We start from the raw sequence: 26,346 nt of genomic DNA on the forward strand, positions 1-26,346 counted from the left end.
GGGAGTACCGTCGCGAATAGTTTTACGGACGGAAAGGATTTGAGTTTATGGAGCCACTTCTCAAAGACATGACCCAAGATGACCCCACCAAACGGCCCAATATTGATCAAGTTCACCTTGCTTTAAGCAAGGTCCCCACCAGGTCACAATTCGCCAACATCATGATGAGTTGATGAGGCTGCAGCCAAACATATGCAAACACTACCCGAACGGACTGGGTCCAAAAACCTCAAATTCTCGATGAAACCTCGGTGAAAATATTTGTCATTTGGATGACTCATCATCAGATGTTGCGATCAAACAGGGAATAACTATGTAATCTACTGCGAGGGTTTAGAGTACAATGGAGAGTTGGCAGGGTTGTTTGTCGGCGCACTCAATACAGATTTGTAGACAACACAGCCACCATCGTTTGACCAGAAACCACAACCAGGACAACTCAGTTCCACCGCCTAATTGTGGAATTCCTCGTGATGTGATGGCAATGTCAAAGTTTTTGATTGATTTGATGATGTCACAATATGTTACTGCAATTGTTCTTATGTGTTTAGCTTGCATTTTGTTCTCAATAATACAATAATAGGTGGAAAAATCCGGAAAAAATTCAAGAATGCTTCTATATTATTATTCTACATTATAGAGCCATCTTCCCCCACAGAGATAATTTACATGACTGATTAATTACATGACATTCCTGTAAAAAATCAACTAATTGGACTTGCCAACATGATTCAGCTAGTGAATCATTAAGTTAGATCAAAACTGTGATATAAGCCAGTGATATTTAATGCTTCTCAATCTGTTGCAGCCTATAATGTGGAAGTATACAGTAGTAAATGAGTTGATTGATTAGCTACAGAACTTACATACTCTCTCCCTAATACAACAAGTGAGGCCAGCATCATATATTATTTATTATACTGTACAATATCTCAGAGTTATGTTAGAGATAGAGCTGTGCATAAGTGATTTCCTGACTTATATTTCCCCTTACTACTAATCATTATTGCACCTATACATGCCATATATAGGCTTTACAGACCTTGAGTCCTGTAACCATCTCTCTCTTCTCTTTGACCTCCAAATACATATATTTCCCTTATTCATCCCTGCCCACCTGTTTTAACAAGTTAAATAAAGAGTGAAATATATATCCTGTTTACTGCTATGGTAAACTGGCAAAGTCACATTGTCAAGTGGTATAAGTATATTCACTACAGCAGCTCAAAACTTTCTAAGACAAATGTTCCAATTACAACTCAACACTCACACCTACACCAACAAGGGACCACCATAACAGGCCCTTTCAGCTGGACCTTGACCCCGCTTGCTTAGCTTGTAGGCCCAATAATTCGTCTGTTCTGTTCCAGGTGCTTGTTTCTTAGGAGAAGCCTTGGATGGCCCGACCCAAAGCCAGACACCTGTCAACAAAATATATAAAAGCAGTACTGTACTAATTTAATTCTAAACACTTTATTATATCCCATAGGGCTAAGCCCAACAATTTTTTTTTATTAGTTATATGAGTCTAGCAAAACTTTATCCTAGACAGAGCCCTCATAGGCAATTTTTCTACTGATAGTGGCAGTCAAGTTCCCTAGTGGGGAAGGCATAACTGTCAGGGGAAACCCTGATGCCGTCACTTGATCCCATCAAGCGCCGCGTCTCCGCTCGCGTCTCCGCGTCTCCGCTCGTGTCTCCGCGTCTCCGCACCCTGACGCTCTCCCTCCACTGCCCGCACCACATCCCACATCCAGTGATCCCCAGTCTTCGACTTCCCTGGCCACCCCTTTCCGGGAGTCTCTCCGCCTGGCGGAGTCACCATCAGGGATCACTAATGCCATCGGAGACCCCTCCGGATGTGGACGCACCACTTCCCTCCGAGACCTTGAGCCTATGGCCTTCTAGCCTCTCTGGGCTGTCACTTATCAAGGTCTCCCTACGATCTCTACCTGCTGGACCTCTTGGGTGTCCCCAACCCATGTCAGCGTTCGGGCTTATGTTCGGATGGCTGAGCCTTGCCATGGCTCCCGCTCTCCACTCCGCCACCACGGCCCCCGTCATCGGGCCTTCCCCTGGGTGAGGCCTACTGCCGTTAAGGCTCGTGCCTACTGCAGCGCCCCAGGCTGCACGCCCTCACACCTCCACCTCTCTGGAGACGTCCGGGGACGTCTCCGAGTGACCCTGTCGCTACCCTCCAGGTGGTCATGGCTGGCCGCCATTCCCATTGGTCCTCTTCGACACTCCCCGGCCCTTGGGCTAGACCAGACTTCTTCCCTTTCCGCTCCACGCCTTCCCTCTCCGTTTCCGGCCGTCACGTCACGGTCACACACCCGGAGTCGATTCCGATTCCGATTCCGATTCCGGTTGTCACGGTCACGGTCACAAGCGGAGACGCCCAGAGGCAGCCTGGACCTCCCGAAGCCCTTCTTAGGCCTTCTAGGGATGCCTGGGCCCCTCCCTTGGCATCACGGTCCCAAACCTGCCTCTCCAGAGCTTCAAGGGCTACTCGACACTCACCTAGGGTCCATTAGCGATGCCTGACTTCTCCCATCCGTCATCCGTCACTATGCAGTCACTCTATCATTACTCCGGTCACTGGTATATAGTAGTGCACCTGGGCAGAGGGCTCCTTGGCTTGTTCTCTAAGGATTCCCCCTCTGCTCAGGACTCTGATTTCGAGCCTCGCAAGGTTGCCCTTACAATAACAAATATATTATGCACTATGAGAGGATGATGAAATAATTAAAATAGTACACTATATAACAAAGGCATTATCTTACTTTTCTCTTTCCTTTTTGGGAGAGTTTTACTTAATTCTTTTGGGAAACCACAAGCACCAATACCAAGCTAGCAAAGGAGAGAGCTAAGTAAGCTTGGAATGGAGATAGGAGGAACAAGATCTAGAGCCAATGAAATCAGGCATGCAAAGGCAAGAGTGCAGAGAGAGGGTAGAAAATAGAATAGAAAGTCACTGGCCGCTGCAAAGGCAGGTGGATTCAGAATTGCAGACCAAATCCCATCTTTGCTTAAAAAACACTTCAAAACACTTGAAGGCACACAAGAGGTATTCAAACAGCTAGTCCAATGTCAGACAGGACATAGGTACTTAGGCAAGTTTTATAATTGCTTCATTCCAGATGAGCATTTGTTGCCCTTAAGCAGAAAACTACTGTACTATTTCGATTAATTGTCTGCGTTATGCGGGACACGTAGTCCCAGTGCGGATACCTGCGGCCGCCGTTACACGTTCAAATCCGATTTGCCATCAAATCCAGGCCTAAAAAGGCAATTTTTCGTTCCGGCTGGTGCTGAACTTGCCTTTATGGTAATCCGGACACCTTGTCCAGTGGACAGTTCGCATTACATGTTACATGCTGCGGACAATTAATCGAAATAGTACAGTAATACAAACATAACACATATCCTACATGAATGCCCCAGATACAACAAGTACCAACACATGCTCCAAAAACAATCATATGACATTGCACTCCCTCAGATTCTGGGAACACAGGGTTTCTAGAGGAATCAGGAGCATATACAAAGATGAGACATAAACAGAAAGCCTGAGAGGTCACCCTCCCCAACTAGGAAGAAGAGCTGGAGCCAGACCTTCCAGACAACAAGGAAGTCATAGGCAATGATAATCATAGATAGGTTGGATCACAGCAGAGAGGAGAAAGACAGCAAGAAACCTCTGCAACTCAGAAAGCTGGCACTCCTAGCAATGGCTAGATTGCAAAACCAATCCAAAGACACCACGTCTAATTACCCCCCAAAACACAAAGGCTTTGCCAGGCAGATTGATATGTATAGCTGCTCTCACAAGCACTATGCCTTTGTAGCTGTAGTGTATTTGCCTGGGGAATAAAAATGTGATTAAAAAAACAAATCAAGTTATTAAAAATACATAATCATACCTTAAAGCAAGGTGTTTAAGATGGCCACTTGGCCAGCAGCTAGTGTAGAACGTTTCAATCAAATCCGAAGGGGTCTCAGTTCATGGAAGCTACGATCGCGAGTTCTTGGTAAACGGGAATTCAAGTATATTCCGCACAGGATAGTAGGGCACTGGCCTCGTCGTCTACGCGCTATCATCCTCTTTGTACCTGCTGTGAACCCTCCCAAAATTTAGATAATCATTGTGACCCGCGTGACTTTCTGACTTCAGTTTCCTTTGGTCAACGCGCTCGATGGCATCCATATCGAAATCGGAGGCGTCCTACATTCACACTGGGCTGCTGTCTGAACCGCCATTACGCGCAGATGGACGCGCTCTCCACGAGTTTCGTTCAGTCAGTCTCGAAACCGGGGTCGCGCCGCTTGCCAATGGCTCCGCTCATGTTAACATCGGAAAAAGCTTACACAACGGTGGTGGAGGAACAGAGGTGCTTGCTGCCGCGAAACTAGAAGTGGAGAATATCGGGTCAGGACAGGAAGGTGTTGAGGGCGGCCGAGTAGTCTGCAGCGTTTCTTGGTGGGTGAAAAGTTATACCCAAGAGCCAGACAGACTAATCACTTAAAACAAGCTAGCTCACCTGCTGCATACCCCCACGTCCTTCCATCCGCCCTCGACGATCTCCAAGCTGATCTAACAACGGTTCTCCACCAGACTCTCGCACATCGCTCACTACACCCATCTAACCTAACAATACTTCCCGGGAAAAAATCGTGGGTGCTGAATCTTGACTGCGTTGTTCTTTCCGATGCGGGAAACATCTATGATGCGCTGTTTATGGCCGCTCGGGCTGCTCTTTGCGACTGCAAAGTACCTCGAACCCGTGGTGTTCAGTATAAGGCGCCGTCTGGCTTGAAAAAGAGCGGCAAACTAGGCGATATGGAGGTAGACTCTGCTCCTGAAAGCGGTTTCGATACGCGATCTATGGCTCGTGATGTGGATTTCGAGCTGGTTGATACATGGGACGAGGGCGAGCAATTGGATGGGCAGAACCGCTGGCCTGTGTCCGTCACCCTCAATGTTCCAACGCCGACCTCTGTCCACTATCTCGATGCCGCACTACAAGAAGAAGCAGCCACCCCCATGCGACTATTACTTGCTTTTTCGTTCCAATCAGCAACCCCACCTAACTTACACGCAATGCGCACTCTTGGAACGGGAGAGCTAGAACTTGAGCAATTACGAGCGTTAATTGCGGTTGGTGACCAGTTTGCACGTGAAGAGCATTATTCAAGTGTTTTTTTAGATTGGGGAAAAACACGCAAAAAAGTTGTGGGACGCATTGAACGGTAAACTGAAGGAAGAAAACATTCGGCGAGGTGAGAAAGCTCGAGCGAATTTTGCTCGTCGGTAAGCGGCCTTGAGTGATATTTCATCTCTACTTATTCTCCTCCAGTTAGTTGTGTTCATGATATTCAAGAACCCGTCTGGCTCTCGATTCCGTACACCTTGACCCCACGTTTCCGCTGCATTGATGACTCCCATTTGCCTTCAACCCGATTGCAGCCCCAGACTTTGAGCTCTTCGAGTGCTTCACAGCCCTCAAGAATGCTTTTAACCACGAAATCATCTACCCCGCGACACCAGCCCAGGTCAAGTTTTTTGACTTTCTCCAGGTGGGCCAAAAGAGGAAGCGCTGGCTCCGTGGGGAGCATTTCCACGTCTTCGGATTTCGTGGACCTCTTTCCAACCACCATTTCCTCCGCCGATACATCCACGTCTTTCCATCCGTTGATATTGAGTTCTTGTATTGTCTTCTTCGAGTGTTGGATGAGTGCTGTCAAGGCCGCCCCTTTGAGCAGATGATTCCGGCTAAGGTCAAGCAGGATGAGGCCAGAAGTCTCGTCGCCATTTTGATTAGACGAATTGAAAAAGTCGGCGGTGCCGATATCCGACAGCAGGGGAACATTAGCCATAGCCAATGATGTCAAGTGGGGAGTATTGGGGATGAGTCCACGAGAAAGAACTTCGTCCGTGAGCTCGATGTGGCCTGAGAGATCAAGATGCGTTAGTCCACTACCGATGCCTTCGAGGAGTTGGACAACATTGTCGTCAGAAAGCGATTCTGAAGGTTCGCCAACGTCGAGGTATGTCAATTTAGAAAGTCCTGCTATGCGCTCAGCGAAGGCTGCCGATAATAATCCCACTTCTCGTAAACGGAGTTGACTTATGGTCGAGCCAGAAGCGTCGATCAATGCTTGGAGACAAGCGAGCGAGAAACGGGGACTCTGAGTGATAAGAAAGGAGACCATGTTCGTATGTGCTTGGAAAAACGAGATCCAAGCCGCTTCTCGGACAAGGAAGGGGCCAAAAAGCTCCAGTGAAACCAGGGATGGCATGGTCCTGTTCCAGGAGAGGATGGCTTCGTCGTTGAGTGGGCCACAGAAATCAAGTCGCAAGCGAGTGAGGTTCGGATTTAGGTTTCCCAGTGCAACAAAGGCATCTGGGGAAAGGTCTAAAATGACTTCTGAGAGAGGACTAAGGCAATCAATGGAACCATTACTCGTAGCGTCATAAAATGCCAAGTTGGTGTTTTCTATATTATAGAATAACGGGGCGTTTTCGGTGGTCCTACATGAATGTAAGGAGCCGAGGATTATGCTTATGCGATGGACACTCACAAACGACGATTTTTTGACAGTGCCCTCGCGATCGCTTCTAGATTCAGCGAGCCAATATCCCCAAAAGCTTCGACATCATCAATATGACGCGCAATTACCTAGAGTCCTGATCAATTCCCAAATTTCAAACAATGAGACTGAGACGACTTGCGTCAATACACAAGGAGACAAGGGTGGGGAAGCTGCGCTGCTGGATATGTACAACAGTACGCTTTTCAGCCGGGGCTTTGCGCTTGCGAGGTGATGCCGGCTTTTTAAATGGATCAGCACCAGAGGCTTTCGCGCAAGGATGACAGAGAAAACCCGGGCCAGGCATCGCCGCCATGGTATATTTGGTCTACCCAAGGAGTGAGGAAGGCATCGGAAAATATGGAAGGCACGCACGACAGTGAATTGCTTTTCGCAAGTCGCACAATTTTCAAAGCTACCAACAGCGGGTTTGTTCGTTGGCGCATAGGCTGTCTTGGACAGCGCGGTATACTCGTCGTCTGAATCGTCGTGTTCTCCTTTCTTCTTCTTCTTTTTTGCGGCGGCTTTTTGCTTTCGCCTCCGCTGCTTTGGACAGCTTTGGCTTCTTCTTCTTCGGAGACTCAGGTTCGTCAAGGTTGTCCGAGTCATATTCCTCCTATGCCACCATGAAGAAGTGAGGAGTATTCGCGGTTGGATTGACTGACCTGGTGGTCCTCTTGCGCGCGACCGCGACGAGGGTTGCTCGGACCTGCTTCAGGTTGTTCTGCATTCTCTGCCGCACGGGTTGCTGCTCGCCGCGCTATGGTGGTTGGGGTAATACCGGTGCTCTATTTCGCGTGAAAACTGGCGTGAAAAATGCTTGCCAATGTACCTGGAGGAAATCTGTGAGCGCAGACATCGGTCCGCGTACATTTCGCGCCATGGTGGTTGCTAATTAAGCGCGTAACGTCACAACGTCACAACAAGATCTGTATTTAGAAAGCAAAACTATAATTCTATCGACCGATGCCTTTCTGTGGATCCCTGCCAGATTGTAAGCAGCAAGTAAAGAAAGCAACAGTTACCGACCTTCTACTGTTCTGTACGCGAATGAAAAGCCAATCAACAGCAGCTTTGACGCCAGTTCTGGAAGTAAATAAGTGAGAACAGTGGACATTTAAAGTAAACCGACACATACCCTTCAATTGCGCTAATGCCCATAACATCCAAGCTAGCGATTCGGTCTCTACGATCATTCTCGCGCTCATACTGTGCGCCTCTTCGCGCGTTTTCGATTTTGCGTTGGTGCCAATCCTCGTAGTCCTGTCGTATCTCTTCTACGGAAAGAGCGTTGGGAGAGTCTTGCTTGTTGGCAATCAGCAGAAGCGGCACGTTGAGGATCTGAGGTGCAGACAGTACAGTTTCTAGCCACGATGTCAGGAATGTAGCCGTAAATAAATCGAGGAAAACACGAACCGAAGACCTCCCAACCTTCGCTGAGCCTTTCTTTGTCCTCCGCGTCAACGACGAACGCGACAGCATGACAATCGTCGTAGTATCGATGCCAGATGTTGCGGATACCTCGCTGGCCACCGAGGTCCCAGAACTGGAGAATAGTTGAAGGAAGTGTTACAGTTCCCGCTGGGGTATTGTCTGAGCTTCATTCGTATGTCGTGATGTCAGCCTACTGTTTTGTCCAACTGTAGGTCCAATCTTGTCTGGCGTGAGTCCAGGAGTCTCATTGTAGAGTGTCTTTATCTTCTCCAAAAGAGTCTAGATGTTGTTATTCAAGTCGCTGCAAAAACTTGAATTCAATCACAAACCGTCTTGCCAGCACCGTCAAGCCCGATAATAATGACAGAGAATTCTTCCTTCCTGCATATATTCAGACATGAAGAGAAGTTCAGACCGAGACTAACCGCGTAAGGTGCTCATGAAGACCTTTCAGAAGATGGTACATGCCATCGACGTTGCACCCAAGTCTGTGACTTGTGTGACAACTAACGTCGGCGCAACCGTCATGGGCTATTTGGCCACATATTACCGCTTCGGCCTCCCGACGTTCCTTGTTATATCCATTGCCCTCTATTTGCTGTTCACTGGTTTGCTTTCCGTATGCACAGCGACACTAGCAGTCTAACTCCGCTTTGCAGGCTCTGGCGAAGCTTTCAATGTTGGCCGCTTCCTTGAGGAGTCGAGCCCTTTCGCGTGGGGTGCAACAGGAATAGGCCTCTGCATTGGTTTGAGTGTTCTTGGGGCTGGATGGTGCCTAAGCCATTGTCTCAAGATTGGTCAAAAACTCAGGTCGCGTTCTGTAGGGGTATCTTCATAACTGGCTCGTCTATCCTAGGTGGTGGAGTACGTGCGCCACGAATTGGCACAAAGAATCTTGTTAGGTGCGTCTAACCCTTTTTGAGCTCTACTTGCCTACTTACCATTGTCCAGCATCATCTTCTGTGAAGTCGTCGCAATCTATGGAGTGGTAGGTCTTGTTTGCTCTCCGCTAGTTCGGGCTCAAAGTTCATAGATCATCGGGATAATATTCTCGTCGAAGATGACTGCGGTACCCGAGACACATCTCTACACACGCGAAAACTACTTCACAGGTAGGATTGTCTGTTTATCCATTTCATCGGTTTTTGACGCGTCCCTTTTGAGGATTCGCCCTCTTCTGGGGTGGTCTTACGGTTGGCGCATGCAACTTGCTCTGTGGTATTTGTGTAGGTATTACTGGCTCCACCGCCGCACTCGCGGACGCTGCCGACCCTAGTTTGTTTGTCAAGATTCTCATTGTCGAGGTCTTTGGCAGTATTATGGGTCTATTTGGTCTCATTGGTATGTCATGGGCTATGCATCCTCTCACTAACAAGATACTCACATGCCTCAGTTGGACTTCTCATGGTCAGCAACGCCAAGGACTTTTCTGTTACCGAGTCCCTTGTTTCTTCCACAGCGAGCGCTATCGTCTCTCCATTTGTACAATAATTGCTGCTCAAAATAATCCACGGACTGCTGTTTTTGCTAGACCAAAATAAATAATACCCAGACATCAGCTCAAGAGAATTGTCTCCAGGCTAGATGCCTCTGACTGGCATAGGTATCTAGCCGACTGGGGCTAGTTACTAGTAGTGTGGGCAGATACCTATCTGAATCGTCACACCTTCCCATTTGGGAAGGAGTCAATGATTGAAATCTCCTCTGGTGCATTTCAGCTTCATTTCTTCATAGTCTGGCCTGAAAATTAGAGGAATAGTTTAGATAGCATACCTGTCCCATAGCATAAAATTTCTAAGAGATTCATTCACTCATTCACATTCAATTTGACAATAGTGGTGTGAATTCTTGTTTTTTCACAAGAATTTAAAATAGGGGGGGAGTTTAAATAGTGCTGAATCTTACACTAGACCTTCAGTTTTGTTAAGTGCTCATGAAGCTATTTCCTGAGGAACATTACAGTGTATTGCAACACAACTTGTCGCAGGTTGTCACGAGGTTGACAGCATGTCACATCATGCTTGGTCGTGTTTGATCCTGCCGGCCGTAGGCCGGCTGCAAAAAAAACCATATGGGGTCAGAGCTATCTGAATCAGCACATGACCCGCGGACCCGGCAGTATCACACCGGAAAAAGCAAAATATCAGCTTGAACAGAAACTGTAATTGATTTTAGACCAATCTGAAGTAGAATTAGGCCAACTTAAATGCAAAGTTTTAATTGAGCAGAAACCTACTCAGAATTTGGACAAAGATGTACAAAAATCAGCTCCAACAAAACCCCTTCTTTCTTCTAACCCGAAATGGCCATAGAAACTACGCCTATCAGTGCTAGTTTCTGCGCTATTGAAAGTGGCAATTTATAGCTCACTGATTCTTGCACAGAAACAAAGGGTTTCTGTGCAAGAATCAGTGAGGCCCACAGCATAGCCCACAGCATAGGTATCTAGCCCTGACTGGGGATCCAATAGTCGAAAACTCGGATCATTCAAGTTTGTCAGCATGGTCACGCGTGACACTCACTGACATGCCTTCGTCGACAACGGCCTCGCAGGAAGAGCTCAAAGCTAACCGAGTGCCGCTACAGTGGCGAGATGGCTGCTCTGCGTGAGCTAAAGCTCTCTATTAATGTGCTCCGCCTTCCCTAACGACGCGCCACCATAGTCTGGTCATACCATTGAACATCTGCCGTAGGAAGACGCTGTATATGCCTTGGGAGTGCGACCACGAGAGGCATGCCTATGAAAAGTGCGCAATTATATTATTCAGTCCAAAGTCTGCCACTAACACAACTGTTTAGGTGCCAATATGACGAGTGAGTTGTGAACTTGGTCGCGTTTGATGTACTCAACGGCCCCAGCTACCTGCGCCGCATGAAAGAGGCCGCCCGCATAAAGGCCGCTGCGGCAGAGGAGGATTCTTAACTCTGCCTTGCTGGTAGTCTTAGATGTTTTCGATTCGGAGCAATACCTAAATGCACCGTTGATTCGGGAAAGTTTCAATTCAGGCAGACTCGGAGGACCCGAAAACAATGTTCGAGGAAGCAGAGCAACAACGCCACCCCACGGTGCACAGATTGCTTAAAAGTCTCGGTCTCTAGTCTTGTCGTACTGCTGTTTACAGTCCACAAACAGCGAAAACACGCCTCATAATTGTGTGTGTTACGTCCTAGCAATACAGAAAACAACAGAGTCTTCGAAGGTGGATGCCGATCATGTCAACGATTTGCCCTCGCAGTCTATGGCGGTATTAGTCTTGGACTCGGATTCAAATCTGCTATGGGAAGAAGTGCTGCGACCAACGTGAACTTTGAAGCACTGTTCTGTCTCTGACCACTGTGTAACAACACTGTAAACCGTCCCCAAGCTTACACCAACATTTGGAAATACGCAAGGCAGCAAATTTCGGCTGTGGAGTTGCCTGACCAAATTTGACGTCCGGCGGCTCCATGCCAGAGATATGCTGAAAAACGCGGAGCGCCTACCCCTGCCTACCCGCCATGTATATGGTTGACGACGATCCTCGAGTTTGTTCCCTCTGCATCCATCAACGGCCAGTGTGACGTTGAAAAATTTGAGGGCCTTTCGATGGATTCTGACGTAGGATGCGTCGTCTAACGATGACCCAGGCTGGATTCCCAGACTGAGAACGATGTCAGAACGATGGAAGCAGTGATGATGATTCTTTGGATGGCGTTATGCACAGATTCTCTCGTTGACGAGCATCACGAGGGACTTGTCTGCGTGGCGATGAATTCTACGAGAACCAAGTTTTTGAGGTAGAAAAAAGATGAGAGATATATTCTCTTCTTTCAATTTAGTGGCACAGTACGAGTGGTTGGATTGAGTCTAAGAGCGTCTTGTGACGCTCTTACATACTGATGGCACTTACAAGTATACTTACATCCAAACTTCAAGTTTGGTTTTCCGCAGACTTTCCTTGTTAGTGGCCAAGCACTCACGCTCCGCAACCGGGCTGCGCAGTCTTCTGGACTGCGCGACTGTCAGTGCGCTGATGATATGTTTTCGGCCTGAACAGGCAGCAACCTGCAGCAACTGATCAATTCATGCCGCAGTTTCGTGCGTTCACAAGTCGTATTGGGGAACAAGAATAGCCGAGCAGTATAAGTTTGTGGACAAACCCATAACTGGACCAATGCCCCCTTCTCTCACTCGTGTCGCCATAGTCGGCGGAGGTATTGGCGGCCTGACTCTTGCTCGCATTCTTCAATTGCGCCAATCGGCCTCCCTTACCTTCTCGCTCTTCGAAGCTGAGGCCAATGCCTCTCTTCGTGCGACCCTCGGCGGCTCTCTTGATCTCAAGCGGGAATCTGGTCAACGCGCCTTGCACGATGCAGCTCTTCACGCCCAGTTTCTCAAGCTTTGCCGTCCGGCTGGCGGGGCGTTGAAAATATTCGACGACACGGCCAGGATCTATTATGAGGACAAAGGCAGCGACAAAGATATGTACAACCCAGAAATAGACAGAGGTCAACTGCGCTCTATGATCCTGGACTCTCTCCGGCCTGGAACGGTTCAATGGGGACACAAAGCAGTCGCGGCCAAACGAGACCATGTAACAGGCAAATACTCGGTTCAATTTACCTCTGGAAAATCAGAAGGTGGCTTCGACATTGTCGTCGGGGCGGATGGTGCCTGGTCTAGCATTCGCCCCCTTGTGTGGCCCGGAGTCCTACCCACATATTCCGGTGTCACGTTCCTCGATACTAAGATTGACATCAAGTCGCATCCCGCACTCTCCCAGCTTGTCGGAGAAGGCTCGATCATTGCTATGGGTGGAGGCAAGTGCATTATGGCACAGATGAGCTCAAACAATGTGTTGACGGTCTATTCTGCCATACGAGTTCCCGAAAACTGGGCTCGCACGTCAGATGTTGCCTTGGCCGAAACTCCAGAGGAGAAGATTCGCCTTATGCTCGCGCACTTTGCAAGCTGGGACGAATCACTGCGCCAATTCATCCGCGTCAGCAAGAATCCCGTAATTCGCCCAATATACGCGCTGCCGCACGACTCCAAACCGCGAGCCCAGACCGACAACGTTGTTCTTTTGGGCGATGCTGCTCATCTAATGAGTCCTTTCGCAGGCGCCGGAGTCAACATGGCCATGGTAGACGCTGCTGACCTTGCTAATGTATTGGTTGAGGGACAGCCGTTAGAGACATATGAAGCCATAATGCGAGAGCGCGGGAATGAGGCCGGACAAGAATCTGCAGATAATTTGGACACGTTTTTCGGGGAGGGGGCAGCCACCAAACTCACGGCGTTGTTCCGCACCTTTGATCCAGCGTGAACAACTCACACTGACCTTCCACAATAGAGATACTCATGTCTATGTTCAGTCAAATGCTGATTCCACGACCATCGAAAAAGTGGCAAAATTTTGAGCATGGAATACTTCCAATGACCTCATAAATTAAGCCAGTACTTAGTTTGTAGCTGCCACTAATTGAATAACGTCAGCTGCAGCCTGAAGTCATGGCCGACAACACATCGACCCAAGGTGTAGCGGGACACTACGATGAACTGATATGTCAAGAATGGTTGTCAACCAAACCTCAACCCTAACCGTATCGATCTGGACGGATTATTATATGTTACTTTTCAGGTCTGCTTATGCTATCTACAGGCTTTGTTGCCGGGCGTGTATCACCAGTTGCAGCTATTAACAAGCAGTTCTGCGATTTTCTCGAGGCCCAACTGAAAGCAATGAATCATCCCACGGCAGAAATGGGGGGGAGAGATGGTACCTTGTCATCGGCATCGAAACCCGCTGGGGCAAGGCAGTCTAAATCTAGAACGCCCAGGACACGCCCAGCTGAGGGCCCGGGAAGGATAAGTGGGCAGACGATTTCGCTGCGGGTTGCGCCATCGCAAGCAATGTGGCCCGGGTATGATTCGACATCGTCGACCAGCACGGTTTGTTGCTGGAGGAAGGCGTCCGCGCACACTCCTCGGGATTTACCCGGGGTCGTATTTATGTATTGACAAGCTGGGCGGCCGTTGAAGGGACCCAAGAGTAGCTGGGAAGATGGTCGACTTTCGGTTCCGCCGCGTTGAGGAGATGGGAATAATGGGGAATCGAGATAAAAGCCTGTGGTGAGAGTTGGATATATGAGAAGTGATATGGGATTGGACACATACCACACCAGTTTACAGCGCGCTCTCCGTCTCCGAAATGGCTATGAAACGCCAGCAACGAGTTGTATATCAAGGAAGCCGCGTTGGACAGATTGGTGACCTTCAGACGCGGCGGTAAGAGTCAATTGGCTGATGACTGAATGTGTAGGCTTTACCCAGTTTCCGTGCTGGCCATCGAGGAGAGCATCCAGCTGAGAATAGACATGCGCCCAGAAGTCAGACTTGGACGTGATACTTTCGGTTGAGGGTCATAGCGCTGCCAGGAGCTTGCAGGCAACATACGATTCCGGTACGAGTGCAGAGTCAGCATGAGGCATGATGGTTGAGTGCAAAGTTGTCGGTTGATCGCCGTCAGTGACAACCGGCGGTTGCTCCTGCCCTCGTGTTCATTCATTCTCTCTCTTTCCTACCACCATGGCCCCTTATCTTGAGACAGTCAAGGTGTGTCGAAGAAAACCCATGCTCAAAGTCTATTCATCCACTACCAGTCATTTGCCGATGTCGACCTGACAGACGGTGTTAATACTCTTGAATTCCTTGAAGCATCCGACGGTCTCGTTGGTCTTTTCGGTGCCTCAGGATGCCACTGTGTCGATGAAAGTTAACTACGTTCCAGATCTCCTTGGATCTGCAGCATTCTCTGTTGTCCAGAGCGATCTCAAGGGTAACATCGCCGTCCGTTCCGCCACCCGTTTCACTATTGCTATCTGAATCATCTTATAGAAACTCAGGGCACGGTATGAGGCTGCCCCCACTCTGTCTGGTACTTTAGAGAAGCTGGTCGAGAACGAGAAGGGCGAGAAGAAGCGGACCGCAACTGAAGGTCTCCTCTGGCTGTTGCGCGGCCTCTCTTTCACCTGCAAAGCCCTTCAGAACGCACAACAGAACAAAACTGAAGAACTTTCCGCGGCGTTCACTAAATCGTACGAGGGTACACTCAAGAAATTCCACAACTTCGTTGTCAAGGGTGTTTTCGCGGTGCGTTCCCTTTCCATTCGTAAATGTCTCTACTGAATCCAATTATCTAACAGGTCGCGATGAAAGCGTGCCCCTACCGTGCCGACTTCTACGCGAAGCTCGCGGCTGATCCTGCAGGTGGCCCGGCGGCATCGCAAGACAAAGTCAATGAGGAGCTCGACAAGTGGCTTGCGGCTCTGGCCAACATCGTCACTAGGATGGAGAGTTTCTACGAAGTAGGGAACTACGCCAAAGGGCTGTAAACGTGCATGCGAGTTTTGTACAATAATTATCAAGATTTAAGCATCGTCCAATGGATTAAACTGTATATGTCCGCGATTTGGTTGTCGTTAAATATTTCCATTTCTGGATGCAGGCGTTGAAGCAAATTGTGCACGTGCCTCAGACACGTAACGCCCGTCACCCTTTCCCATCTTCACCAAGCCGCTAATAAGCAACGCCCACTGCTACGGCGTTAAGCTTCATTACTGAAAGAAAAGAAAATGGGGTCCTCAACAGTCGTCTGGTCACACCTCCCGTCCTTCTTCGGCTTGGCAACTCGTCCTTCATCCCCTAGACCTGATTTTCATCCCCTCTTTCATCACTGGAACCTATAATGCTCCAAAGCCGAAGCGTTATTCGCCAGTAGGCCTTAAACTTGCGACTCTGCGGCATACAGTTTGAATGCTACGCCTTGAACACGCGAAACATAGGAAACTTCCGCACGATTGGTTTGATTTGATGTCGTGTTTTACATTTGGAACGGTGGGCGCCAGCTTGGCAGTGCCCTTGGCCTTGAGAAACCGCGTAAAAGCCTGTAAAAGCCTTGGTTGTATTGGCCAGTGCTCCCGATCTCTGCGAGGATCAATCTTGGCGGGACGTTAACATTGGTGTTTTTTGTGAGTGATGTCATAGTATGTTGAACGGAGGAAGCGGCATCTCACGCAGTCTCGCACTGTGAATACTGCTTTGGAATAGTTCAAAACAACCTATGGCCACATCTGGAGCAACTAAGCCGATCGCAGCATACGACGAGGCGTCGAGGCCTAGGCTACGGTCAAACGACGCTCGTTACAAGTCTCTCATCCGCGAATTAAACCAACAATTGGCTTGGAACGCAAATCGACATCAGTTCTCTTGGCACGTAATTGGCTTGGAGCAACAACATCTGGGTCGTGTGCCGCGCACGGCCGTTGACCCAGCGGTAATTGCAAGCTGGTGGGACGTGCCTGCCTCCTACAACCATCTTTGCCTGGGTAATGCGCTCTTTTCGCCGCTCCGCTCTTTGAGGATCCTTTCTGACATGACCATTCCAGTGCGATGGTGTTTTTCCTTCCGCGGACAAACCGTCGACCATATGGCTATATCCAATCCGGGGAGCAAACCACGACACTACGGGCACGTCTGGGCCACGTCTGCCTATCGCTTCCTATATCACGCCCTGCTTTTCTTATCCTCGCCACTTTCACGCTTTCCCTCACCACCGTTGTGCTCACCTTCCGCAATTACTCGAGCTGGGACACACCTCTACCGCTATATGTCGTTTCAGGGCCCCATGGCACCGTATACGATCCTTTTGTCCGCCCCTCAGCAGCAGACGCGATCGCCAACACCACCGTTCGGCCGATTCAAGCACATTCACGAATACCCGACGTGTGCTTAGAGGAATGGATTGCGTATGGGAGATGGCGAAACTGGTGTGTCCGCGTGCCTCTAGAAGAGTCGCACATAGACCTCGTCTCCATCTGGGTCAATGGCTCGTAAGTCTTTCTACTCAGCGGCACAACTCAGAGCAATTAATAGTTCATCTAGCGACCATTATCACTCACAGTCTCGCGACGACCTCCTTGCAGCACTCGACTACCAGAACCAGACAAAGAGTGCGCGGTTCAGACAGCACGACGAACTGCGCTATTCTTTACGATCTGCCTTCAAGAACACGAAGAGCTGGGCACAAAGTGTTTGGCATGTCATAACTGCGGATGTTCCTGACCCAGCCGCGGAGTCGACAGCACAGAGGTTGGGTTTGGTTCCCCAATGGATGGACCTGGAAACATCTTGGACGGGAGGGCTCAATGGCGAGCCGCCAGTCTATCTTTACCACGGCATGTTGACCTATTCTGAGGATAACCTCATTCTTACCCTGTTCCCTCTGCAGATAGCCAGATATTTAGGATGACAACCGAGCCGGGACGGACACCTAGTCTTGATGAGGTAGATGAATGGCGGAGTAAGGTGCTTCCAACCTTCAATAGGTAATGTCAACAACTCGTTTGTTTTGATCACTCACTTTGGCACAGTATGGCCGTTGAGTCGCAGTTACCCCACATGGATCCAGACATTACGTCGGAAAACATGTAGGCCATTCCCACTCATGGAATCCCTGCATCCCTGACTCCAATCATAGTGTTTACCTCAATGACGACCAGTTTCTGGTGCTTCCGCTCCCGCCCTCGGCATTCCACACGCCTCTTTACGGCCCCGTCTTCCGATTTGTACCCGGCTTCATGATTGATGGCGATCCGCATGCGGGCAAAGTAGATGGAGGCGGAGAATGGCGGTCATTAGGCTTTACAACACTTATTCTAGGTGAGTTTCGCTTAGTTGCTAGCGAGGGTGAATTATATATGCGGTCAGACCAGCGATTTGGCGTCCGGCAACGCGCCTATGTTGAGCACAATGCTCGGGCTTTGTCGCTTCCCTTGATGCACGAAGCCGCGCTGGCGTTTGGCAAGAATTTCGCAGATACAGCGCGCAGTCAGTTCCGCGGGTCACATACCACGCCTGGCGAGTACGAGGTCAACACGGTATATGCAGCGACACACTATGTCGTAGAGAGGCATCGGGAGGCGTTGTTGTGGTCATGGGTAGTTGGAAAGTGGGGCGGGGAGGAGGGCGTTTTGGATGCGCGGTTGAAGGACTTCATGTGGTCAGAACTGGGGGGAAATGAAGAGGATGAGTTGAACAGAAATGCTTCTGTTCGAACGACCAACGGCGATGTCAGGCTTAATATGCGTGCTACTGGGTTGCAGCAGCCGCAATCGGAGCACCCTGAAAAACGAGCCAATACCACTTACATCTTCGGTAGGTTACGATGCCGCGGGTTTATTCTTTGCTGATGAATTATTAGTATCGATGGACGGCTTTGCATCGAATTACGCTTCTCGGCCAGCAGAGTTTGCTATGCAGCGCAGTGACTGCATTGGTCAGATTGAAGAGCGGGCTTGGGATGTTTTCAGAAGACTTGCAGCCGAGAAGACACATTGTGGTGATGCAGGTGAGCATGCTTCCTCAAATTAGCTTTAGAACCTTATTTTATCTTCAGTCATCCAAGCGCTGACCGACCGTTCTCCTCGCGGGCTCGATATCTTCCTACCACCTCGCACGTCCATGGCACCCGTCTCCCTTCCCGCAATTCTGCCGCTTGTTATTCCCCATGATCCACCGCCACTGCCCACAAACCCGCGCATCTTTGCTGTGCGCCTCATCCATCGCTACTCCTATGCCATCGGTACACTTTCGACGCAGTTCTTTGGCGTCGAGTCCGCCGAGCAAGCGCGGCTATATTTCAGCTGGTTGCCCCGTGACCTAGCGCTGCTTTGTGTGAACGACGACCTGGCCGACGACGTCGAGAACATCACACAGGGAGATGCGGCCCTAAGCGAGTTCTTTGAAGGGCGGTGGCCGGTGCCGCTGGATTATGAACGGAAGCTGGAGGAGGAAAAGTAATTAATTATTATATAGATAGATGATATCCTACTGTACACGCGACACACATATACGCGCACTGCTTTGTTTGTATTCCTGTACTTGCGGACAATGTTAGCATGGTTGGTTAGGACCCCATCTGTGCCAAGTTAAATCCAGCTCAATCATTCAAAATGTCTCCTACTCGTGTGGTCTGGAGCGTTGGTTGTGTTCTGGCATGGCTGGAATGGGTTAGCTGAGGAAGGGCAGGTTGCGTGGTGCTAACAGGTTGGCACATAGAAAGTAGGGAGCGGCGCCACAGGCATCTGTAGCGCCGAATCTGCAAAGTTGAAGACAAAATCAAAATCGGCATAGGAGAAGGCGGAAGCCGGAGCTGTTGCGGACTCGGTCCAGTCCATTGTGAAGGGCGGATACTCGGTAAGAGAACTGCCGAGCTGGGCAGTAGAAAGCGGCAGTGAGGTTAAATCAAAAGCGCTCAAATCGAGGTCGAAGTCTGAAATAACTGGGTCTTGTTGCAGCGCTGCTCTGACACGACGCGAACCTGCTTGTACTCGAGGACCCCCAGGCGACGAGTCCTCTGTAGCAGGCTCATTTTCTGTGTCTCTGACTCGTTTGAGGGTCTTTGTGCCTTCGATCGCCCAAGAGTCAGATAGAATGTGATCACTCATCGCCAACACCATATCACTGTCATACCATCAGACAATCAAAAATTCATCTTGAACAAAAGTCACCAAAATCGCCCCGCTTGCTGCCATCTGGGTTGTTTCATGAGACGCGGCAAGGTAGAAAGGGTAGGTGATACGAACCTTTTTTCATGCAACTGAAAGGCGTTCATACATGTTTTCAGATCAGCAATTGCCCGGGCGGGGTCTGCCGTTGCCCAACTTCGTTGCGCCCCCCAGACGTTAACAAGTAACACAAGTGCCGAGTCCATTAGTGACGCCAAGACTTGTGGATGGTCCAGAAGATACCCTCGTTTCAACATATTGTCTATTAAACGGGTACATGCCCGTGCGGCATTCGAGCAAATGGTTAGGGAGGGAAAGTTCTAGGGGGACACTATCGGTGAACACTTCTGCAATGGTATCGGAGCTTACGGATAGCAATGGAGTGTGGTTTGACGGAGAAGAGATAAAATTACGGTGAATTTGAATCTGAACTAAAGTGCCCGTGAGTACGGAGGCAACCCGATAGTAAAGCACACACTGTGATAGTATGTCGCGTACAAACACGCTGATTGCTTTGCAAAGACCTCATTTGTTCGTTGTGGGTCCCAGCGCACTAATCAGATAAGCAATGCAGATCTCTGAATTGAGATATGATTGACACACAATGATCCGGAATGGAATCAAGCCATTCATTCAAGTTGGAACTGACCGCTAAAATTAGTTTCGTTCGCCAAACAGGAACTGGATACGAACTCCAACTCGGCGACGGTTGCTTGACCCCACCCCACGTTCAAGCTTGTACGTTTGAGGGAGTACTAGAAGAATATCGAACAAGAAAAATCGAGAAATGGTGGTACCTACCAACGTCGCTTGCGCTTTGGCTAGGATCCGATGGAGCTTCAAGGTTGATGTGAGATACGCCATAATGGATGGCTTGCCCTCAGGCTGCTTGAACCGAAGCTCTGGGTCTGGATGCTCCCAGTACTCATCGTCACATTCGATAGGATATTCCACATCGTGACTAAAATGACAGGTCAAAGTTATATGTCAAATTAGGGAGGAACGTACTCGTCGTCCCGTGTCGCACGTGGACGGCCCAAGAATGCACTGGTGTAGATGTCACCGACGATGAAAGCCCAGAAAACGCGTTTGTAGAGTTCATCCTCGGCGTTCGGCTCTTGGTTTGGCCGCGGCCGATGCTTCCCCATCTCTTGAAGATTGCGCAGGCCAAGAGAGACGAGCGTCCATGATGAGGATGGGGTTCCGGTGCCTTGCATGTAGAGTATGGTGAGCTGATAGTTCCTTTTTAGCCTGGTAGAGAGACTGGCAATAACCCACTGACCATTACTCGTTGCAGTTCATATAGCGACATTTTGAAATAGAACTCTTTTTGTTCCGGATATCGAATCTGCTCCATCCACTCCCAGCCAGCGCTCAACATCGAATTTGTTCCGGGGAGTATGACGCGCGGATCGTCAGAGTGGCTATCACGTCGAATGAGGAATAGGGTCAAAGTCGTGGGGAAGAGATTACCGAGCAGCCAGTGCGCACACAGCCAGTACGACGGCGCCAAACGCATTATCAGCCAAGTGCTTTCCGTCCGCAACATCTCGTCTGAACGAAGGTTGATGTAATAAAGGGAGGGATATGTAAAACTCGTTGAAGTAGACATTGATCAAGTCGTCCATTAAGTCCTTGGGTGGAAATCTATAAATGCGTGGCGGATCTCGGTCGGGTTTCTCCCACTTGTCTGCAGGTTAAAACCACAATTCATGAATCTAGAATCTAGACACACCGGTGATCCCCAGAATTCTAGCCGACGACCACTTGTGCGGTTGTCTCCTTGATAAGCCGTGGTGGTTCCCTTAGCATAGTGCTCGCGTTTCAAGTCTTCCGCTGTTTGTAAGAGATAGTGTCCACTGGAACGGCCAAAATAATGTGGCCGACCGCCCATTATCTTGAGGTCCTGAAAGTCGGGAATTAAAGCATCAACATCAGTGCGAGGGTCGATATCTCCTGTTGATGATGTAGAGCCACTAGACGGCGATGAAATAGAAACTGAAGGCTCTCGGGAACTTGTTGCTAGCATCTCCCTATAGTTCGAAATTTGCTCCTCCAGACCCCTCGAATACCGCGCAACGTCGATGAGCACGCCACGAAGCTCTTGTGAGCCTATATATGTGGTAGAATGATTGATGATAGCGTCTACGTGTTCGGCCGGTGTCTTCCCATTTGGATCCTGCGAGAAACTGAGTCAGCCGCTACCATTATAGCACTTTATGATTACTGGTCTACAGAATGTTTAGCAAGATACTATACTTAAACTGACTAAGACTTACGTCGGGATATTTTCCGTATTGGAAGCCTGAACTATTGAGTGCACTTGACATCCCGACCAAACACCAATGTTACCTTGGCATCTGTGCAAGGCGCATTGAAAGCGACACAATTCGAGCAGACGTTGTTGGGCCGTTTTGCCCGGTCACCTTGTCATAGATGAGCACACTGGCCTCGAAGAAAACTGGCATGACTCACAACGAACTGCAATCGCCTTCGATTCACCGTGACAGGATTCAGAGTTTACTCACTCTTTCTTTGTCGACATTCCGCACACGCACCACGTAGTCTTCGACGTTTGGAACCAGGCAGAGGGATGTCGGGCTCGTCTCCTGGACCACGTATAGGCAGATAAAGTAAACCCGTTCCGGGGATTGGGACTTTGTTCATCGAAGTTTGGTCGAAGTATTGATCACCAAGTGGCTGTGTTGCTGGATCGACCGCGTGACACGGCTTGGATGTGACGAACACCATCTTTTCTCCCCAATAATGCGCATTGCGAGAGACGTTGACCTCGCGTGGCCTCTCATGGCCACTATCTCTCGAAAACATACTTGAAACTCCCCCAAGCCATTTTGAAAACTAGTGGGTATTTTTTTTCTGATTGACGCCGCGAAGCTGTGTTCTCACTAAAATGTCAAGTGGTGGTAACAACCTATCCGCGGTCTTTGGCCACCACCTTCCACTACCATGGACCCAATTTCCGCAACCACAACGCTTATTACTCTAGCAAGCTTCATGAAGGAGCTTGTGGAGATTGGCCATGCTATTGCGGCCTCAATCGAAAAGGTCAGTGCCGTTTCTGGACCGAGGTGGAAATGAAAGCTGTGGTCTAGGTCAACGAAAATCGGAGGCAAATACGCGATCTCACACACGAAATACTCCATACTCTTTCCGACCTTGCGAACCTCACCCGGGGTAAGCAAGAGTTCCAAACACCGGCTTTATTGAGTGCGCTAGGTAATCTCAAGGCGTAAGTTCATATTGTCCTCAGCTACTCGCTTTTCTTAGCCTATTTGAAGTGATATGCTCCATGTCCTCGAAATCTGTCGATACATTTCACCAGTCGAAAGTAAACCTGGGTTCCGGGGACTGAGGTCGCATGTGAAGGAGTGGGTCAAACGAGATGATATCGAAACAGAAATCCGTAGGCTGAAGGAGCATACCAACAAATGCTTCGTCACCTTTACGGTATGTTTTATAATATTAGGCGGCAGAGAGACCCATGATGTTTCAAGGCATTTTCGTCCGCCCGAGTAGAGCATGCCACAGCTCATCTTGTTGATGCGTTGAGCGAAACGCAAGACACGACCCTGCGGATAGAACAACAACTCATCGTCAACAATGTTGAAGGCCAGGTCAAGCTCCGCAGACTGGAAAGTATGATGGCGAGGATCCTCGTTGAAACACCATTCGGGCAGGGTGTTCTTGAGCGTACCATTCAAGTTATCGCTCTGGTATGATTCCACCTCGATTCTCTGCTATCCTTTTCTCTAATATTCGTGCCTTCAGGATCCCGTCCATGAGAGTCTCGAGGCCCAGTATCTTTCCGCTCAATCATTACGCCTCCTTCCGCTGGTTCAGACCGCCGTCAATCGCGGAAGACCTATCCTCGATGCATCGTTATGGCATTCTGTAATGGGAGCCCATCCCATCCAGGCAACCACCTCCGACCATGTGCTCTACACAATCCTCGGCGTTATTCTCCAACTTCAGAGCGATACCTGGGATATGGGCGTCATGAATGATTGCATTCTTCGTCTAGGCAGCAGACTCCGCCGACTTGGAATGAATTCCGAGTCCGTTGCTTGGGAGCTGTTTGCTTGCCAGAGTTTGCATCGAGTAGAGGACGAACATGTGGCCGTTGTTGCGCCTCGGTTGGCTCATGCCTACTTTCGGCTTTCTCAAGCATATCGAGAGCAACTGCAATTCCCAGAAGCAGCGCGTGCGACGCAACAGTCGGTAGAGTTGTGGCGTCACAACCTGGACACCATCGATCCGTTTAACAACCAGACTTGGTTTTTCGATGCTCTGACACTCCATATGACCAACCTACGCGACACCAACCAGGACGAGCTCATTTTACCTATTGGAGAGGAATTCGTTCGGGCCGCCCGACAACAGCTTGGTCATACTCTGAAACAATTCTCCACCAACGATCGCGCTTGGACCTACGAAGACAAGTCACTTGCCCGACAATGCTGTGACGCGTTTTTTCAATATGCCGATAGCCTCGCTTCCGCCAAGTGTCCATTCGATGCTTGTGAGATTATACTAGAGGGCTTTGAGGTTTTTCTACAGCTGCCTCGTCACATTACACGCGGCGTTCGTACGGGCCCACCCATAGATCGGCTTCTTGATCAGCTCTCTGTGTTGAGTGAGACGAACAAGTTTAGTCCCCACCTGCTGTCCAAAAGCGTCAATACCTTTCGCGCACTTTGCAAACATTCCGCTAGCACATTTTCACTCCAATTTCTCCGCCTCTTGCATGCTCAAGTCTACACAAGTGTGGCCGAACCATCTCCAGACTCTTCGCTGCCGTACCTAAGAGCAATCTTGGAACCCACACGGGAAAATCCCATACCATCCATATTGTTTGACAACAAATCGATCTACTTACCCTTGGGAGAGGTCGTTGAAGATGCAATATTCGCATTTTACACGCGTCCAAACAAGGCCGCGTTTGTCCTCATCCATAATCTCTTCCTCGCTCACCCTCAAGTTGCAATCCCTGCATTCCGCCATATCATACGACAAATCAATTCGCTGTCCAGCCGTGATCCAGATGTTGTTGACTGGGTCCTGTATTCGCTCGACATTTTCATCAATGACCCTATCAATCCGTCTGAGCGGCGGGAGCTGCTTGAACTCATGAAAATGGTGTGGTCGTTCTATACCCCCCAACGCGAAAACATTTCCCTGGGGAATTGCAGTGAATCGTGGCAGCATGGACTTTATATTGATACAGCCGGCATATTCAACCGTTTCATGGATGCACTCCCGACGGTTACTGACTGGGATGAGGCACCTTCTTTTGCCCTCATTGTTAAAGCCGCGACTTTATGGGATGCAGGTCGTATTCAAGAAACTCTTGTGACCCTCACAGAGATCGAACAATGTGTTGCGTTGCCGAGCCAAGTCCTCCTTGAGGAGCAGCGAGCCCATGATTGGTACTCGTTATACTGTCGGATAAGATGCGAGGCACTGGGGCGTACTAAGCAGGTGCACGATGCTCTGTCGTTCCTGAACACCATCCTCTCGGATCAAGTCGCTCAACCGGCGTGGGCCGGTACCGAGTCTCAAAACGATCTCCATTACATCGTGGTTTACTTGGAGCGCCTGGCATTGAAGCGGGGAATGGGAGAGCTCCGTGCAGCTCTCACTGGTGTCGAGTCTGTTGTTCAAGTATGTCGACTCGCCCCGGTTGCGGATGACATCGGCAACGGCTATCGTCTTTGCGCTTTAGTGCATGCCCTTGTCGCGCTCGGGAAATGTCTCGATTGTTTTGGCCGAAACACAGAGGCTTTGACGGCTTGCGAAGAGGCCGTGGAAATCTGTCACGGAACCGACCTCAAAACATGGGATTCCATTATGCGGACGCGATGCAAGAAAGAAGTTAGCCCTCTTGCATACGAAGCGCTATCCTCTCAACTTGCGAAAGCAAATCGCTTCGAGGCTCTATTTTACGCCCAGGATGCGGTCACAGCATACCGAGAACTGGCCGCCCTATCTCCCGGATACCTGCCCATTCTTGCCCAATCTCTCTTGAATTTGGCTCGAATTCTGGCGGAGGATGATGGCATCGTCGACAGCGTTGTCACCTGTGCTGCCGCTGTGGAGATTTTGCGCGAGACTTCCTCCAAAGAAGAGTCTCTCCTTCCTTTCCTGACGAGCGCTATGGATCAACTGGCCCAACATCGCGCACAAGTCCAACAAATAGCGCCTTCAGACAGCGAAACTTTGGCATCGCAGCCTATCGAATCAGACATCTCATGTGGAGAGAGTGACACTTCAACTTTGGTCGGCTGCGAGGGCGTGCTGAAGGCTGATTCACAATTGCCCGACTCTACCACACCGGTGTCACTGGTCTTAATCGACGCTGGAGAGGTTGTTAACGTTGTTGATAAGAGCCAGGTGGACAAACCTAACCTGTCAATTTCCGAACCTCCCTCTTCAAGTCAGTCGGAGCCGACCGACGAACCTATACACGATGATGTCGTCGATCCCAGACCAAAAACATGGGTAGAGCAGACTCAAGCCCTTCAAATGAAGTCATGGCGTGTCGAAGCACTGTGGTGGGCGTTGTTAGGTGGGCTTGGTGGACTGGTTATTGTTTTGAGTCTTTGCCTTGCGGTGATACTACAGCGCACTCACGAAATTCCTTTCCGCTCACTGCATGCATAATACTATACCCATGTGGAATTGCATTGCACGTACATCATATTGTCAGTCATCACACCAACTCATTTGACACGAAATTCTCTACGCGGTGAA

General features: G+C 49.5%; 11 protein-coding genes across 11 annotated transcripts; 7 read left to right on the forward strand and 4 right to left on the reverse strand.

Annotated features, from left to right (window-relative positions):
• Positions 1 to 4,163: 4,163 nt before the first annotated feature.
• Positions 4,164 to 5,361, forward strand: MIND_00101800 (RNase-PH domain-containing protein; the record flags this gene model as incomplete). The annotated part of the gene is made up of 4 exons (XM_037357966.1): positions 4,164 to 4,480; positions 4,537 to 5,158; positions 5,208 to 5,311; positions 5,358 to 5,361. The coding sequence occupies exons 1-4, from the start codon at positions 4,197 to 4,199 to the stop codon at positions 5,359 to 5,361; spliced, it is 1,014 nt and encodes a 337-aa protein (XP_037225876.1). The 5' UTR covers positions 4,164 to 4,196.
• A 15-nt stretch (positions 5,362 to 5,376) lies between these two features.
• On the reverse strand, positions 5,377 to 7,474 carry MIND_00101900 (RNI-like protein; the record flags this gene model as incomplete). The annotated part of the gene is made up of 8 exons (XM_037357967.1): positions 5,377 to 6,416; positions 6,465 to 6,532; positions 6,583 to 6,680; positions 6,734 to 6,919; positions 6,967 to 7,129; positions 7,173 to 7,207; positions 7,257 to 7,379; positions 7,424 to 7,474. The coding sequence occupies 8 exons, from the start codon at positions 7,472 to 7,474 to the stop codon at positions 5,377 to 5,379; spliced, it is 1,764 nt and encodes a 587-aa protein (XP_037225877.1).
• Positions 7,475 to 7,547: 73 nt separating this feature from the next.
• On the reverse strand, positions 7,548 to 8,491 carry MIND_00102000 (uncharacterized protein; the record flags this gene model as incomplete). The annotated part of the gene is made up of 6 exons (XM_037357968.1): positions 7,548 to 7,677; positions 7,730 to 7,955; positions 8,008 to 8,172; positions 8,220 to 8,304; positions 8,355 to 8,406; positions 8,451 to 8,491. 6 exons carry the CDS (start codon positions 8,489 to 8,491, stop codon positions 7,548 to 7,550), a joined length of 699 nt encoding a protein of 232 aa, XP_037225878.1.
• A 45-nt stretch (positions 8,492 to 8,536) lies between these two features.
• On the forward strand, positions 8,537 to 9,516 carry MIND_00102100 (uncharacterized protein; the record flags this gene model as incomplete). Its single annotated transcript, XM_037357969.1, has 7 exons — positions 8,537 to 8,633; positions 8,685 to 8,796; positions 8,850 to 8,927; positions 8,977 to 9,013; positions 9,059 to 9,137; positions 9,190 to 9,366; positions 9,419 to 9,516. The coding sequence occupies exons 1-7, from the start codon at positions 8,552 to 8,554 to the stop codon at positions 9,514 to 9,516; spliced, it is 663 nt and encodes a 220-aa protein (XP_037225879.1). The 5' UTR covers positions 8,537 to 8,551.
• A 963-nt stretch (positions 9,517 to 10,479) lies between these two features.
• MIND_00102200 (uncharacterized protein) lies at positions 10,480 to 10,948 on the forward strand (the record flags this gene model as incomplete). The annotated part of the gene is made up of 4 exons (XM_037357970.1): positions 10,480 to 10,631; positions 10,689 to 10,772; positions 10,825 to 10,839; positions 10,885 to 10,948. Exons 1-4 carry the CDS (start codon positions 10,552 to 10,554, stop codon positions 10,946 to 10,948), a joined length of 243 nt encoding a protein of 80 aa, XP_037225880.1. The 5' UTR covers positions 10,480 to 10,551.
• Positions 10,949 to 12,179: 1,231 nt separating this feature from the next.
• Positions 12,180 to 13,334, forward strand: MIND_00102300 (Chloride channel protein; the record flags this gene model as incomplete). Its single annotated transcript, XM_037357971.1, has 1 exon — positions 12,180 to 13,334. The coding sequence occupies one exon, from the start codon at positions 12,180 to 12,182 to the stop codon at positions 13,332 to 13,334; it is 1,155 nt and encodes a 384-aa protein (XP_037225881.1).
• Positions 13,335 to 13,690: 356 nt separating this feature from the next.
• On the reverse strand, positions 13,691 to 14,514 carry MIND_00102400 (GAF domain-containing protein; the record flags this gene model as incomplete). The annotated part of the gene is made up of 5 exons (XM_037357972.1): positions 14,465 to 14,514; positions 14,338 to 14,416; positions 14,186 to 14,282; positions 13,792 to 14,135; positions 13,691 to 13,741 (listed from the first exon to the last, which is right to left on the reverse strand). The coding sequence occupies exons 1-5, from the start codon at positions 14,497 to 14,499 to the stop codon at positions 13,691 to 13,693; spliced, it is 606 nt and encodes a 201-aa protein (XP_037225882.1). The 5' UTR covers positions 14,500 to 14,514.
• Positions 14,515 to 14,596: 82 nt separating this feature from the next.
• MIND_00102500 (putative glycolipid transfer protein) lies at positions 14,597 to 15,402 on the forward strand (the record flags this gene model as incomplete). Its single annotated transcript, XM_037357973.1, has 5 exons — positions 14,597 to 14,623; positions 14,671 to 14,752; positions 14,799 to 14,857; positions 14,906 to 15,160; positions 15,214 to 15,402. 5 exons carry the CDS (start codon positions 14,597 to 14,599, stop codon positions 15,400 to 15,402), a joined length of 612 nt encoding a protein of 203 aa, XP_037225883.1.
• A 1,057-nt stretch (positions 15,403 to 16,459) lies between these two features.
• Positions 16,460 to 18,868, forward strand: MIND_00102600 (uncharacterized protein; the record flags this gene model as incomplete). Its single annotated transcript, XM_037357974.1, has 8 exons — positions 16,460 to 16,899; positions 16,952 to 17,248; positions 17,302 to 17,394; positions 17,440 to 17,496; positions 17,547 to 17,728; positions 17,777 to 18,223; positions 18,270 to 18,416; positions 18,465 to 18,868. 8 exons carry the CDS (start codon positions 16,460 to 16,462, stop codon positions 18,866 to 18,868), a joined length of 2,067 nt encoding a protein of 688 aa, XP_037225884.1.
• Positions 18,869 to 18,961: 93 nt separating this feature from the next.
• On the reverse strand, positions 18,962 to 22,257 carry MIND_00102700 (Zn(2)-C6 fungal-type domain-containing protein; the record flags this gene model as incomplete). The annotated part of the gene is made up of 20 exons (XM_037357975.1): positions 22,104 to 22,257; positions 22,051 to 22,056; positions 21,912 to 22,001; positions 21,855 to 21,880; positions 21,792 to 21,806; positions 21,311 to 21,754; positions 21,049 to 21,260; positions 20,858 to 20,999; positions 20,584 to 20,807; positions 20,377 to 20,536; positions 20,269 to 20,330; positions 20,179 to 20,219; positions 20,054 to 20,128; positions 19,945 to 20,006; positions 19,654 to 19,895; positions 19,579 to 19,602; positions 19,389 to 19,531; positions 19,113 to 19,340; positions 19,032 to 19,068; positions 18,962 to 18,986 (listed from the first exon to the last, which is right to left on the reverse strand). Exons 1-20 carry the CDS (start codon positions 22,240 to 22,242, stop codon positions 18,962 to 18,964), a joined length of 2,397 nt encoding a protein of 798 aa, XP_037225885.1. The 5' UTR covers positions 22,243 to 22,257.
• Positions 22,258 to 22,542: 285 nt separating this feature from the next.
• Positions 22,543 to 26,256, forward strand: MIND_00102800 (Tetratricopeptide repeat family; the record flags this gene model as incomplete). The annotated part of the gene is made up of 5 exons (XM_037357976.1): positions 22,543 to 22,641; positions 22,689 to 22,825; positions 22,875 to 23,043; positions 23,091 to 23,309; positions 23,365 to 26,256. The coding sequence occupies 5 exons, from the start codon at positions 22,543 to 22,545 to the stop codon at positions 26,254 to 26,256; spliced, it is 3,516 nt and encodes a 1,171-aa protein (XP_037225886.1).
• Positions 26,257 to 26,346: the final 90 nt, after the last annotated feature.

Source organism: Mycena indigotica (genome assembly GCF_014461135.1).
Source record: "Mycena indigotica strain 171206Taipei chromosome Unknown Mind.scaff0001, whole genome shotgun sequence".
Taxonomy (NCBI): domain Eukaryota; kingdom Fungi; phylum Basidiomycota; class Agaricomycetes; order Agaricales; family Mycenaceae; genus Mycena; species Mycena indigotica.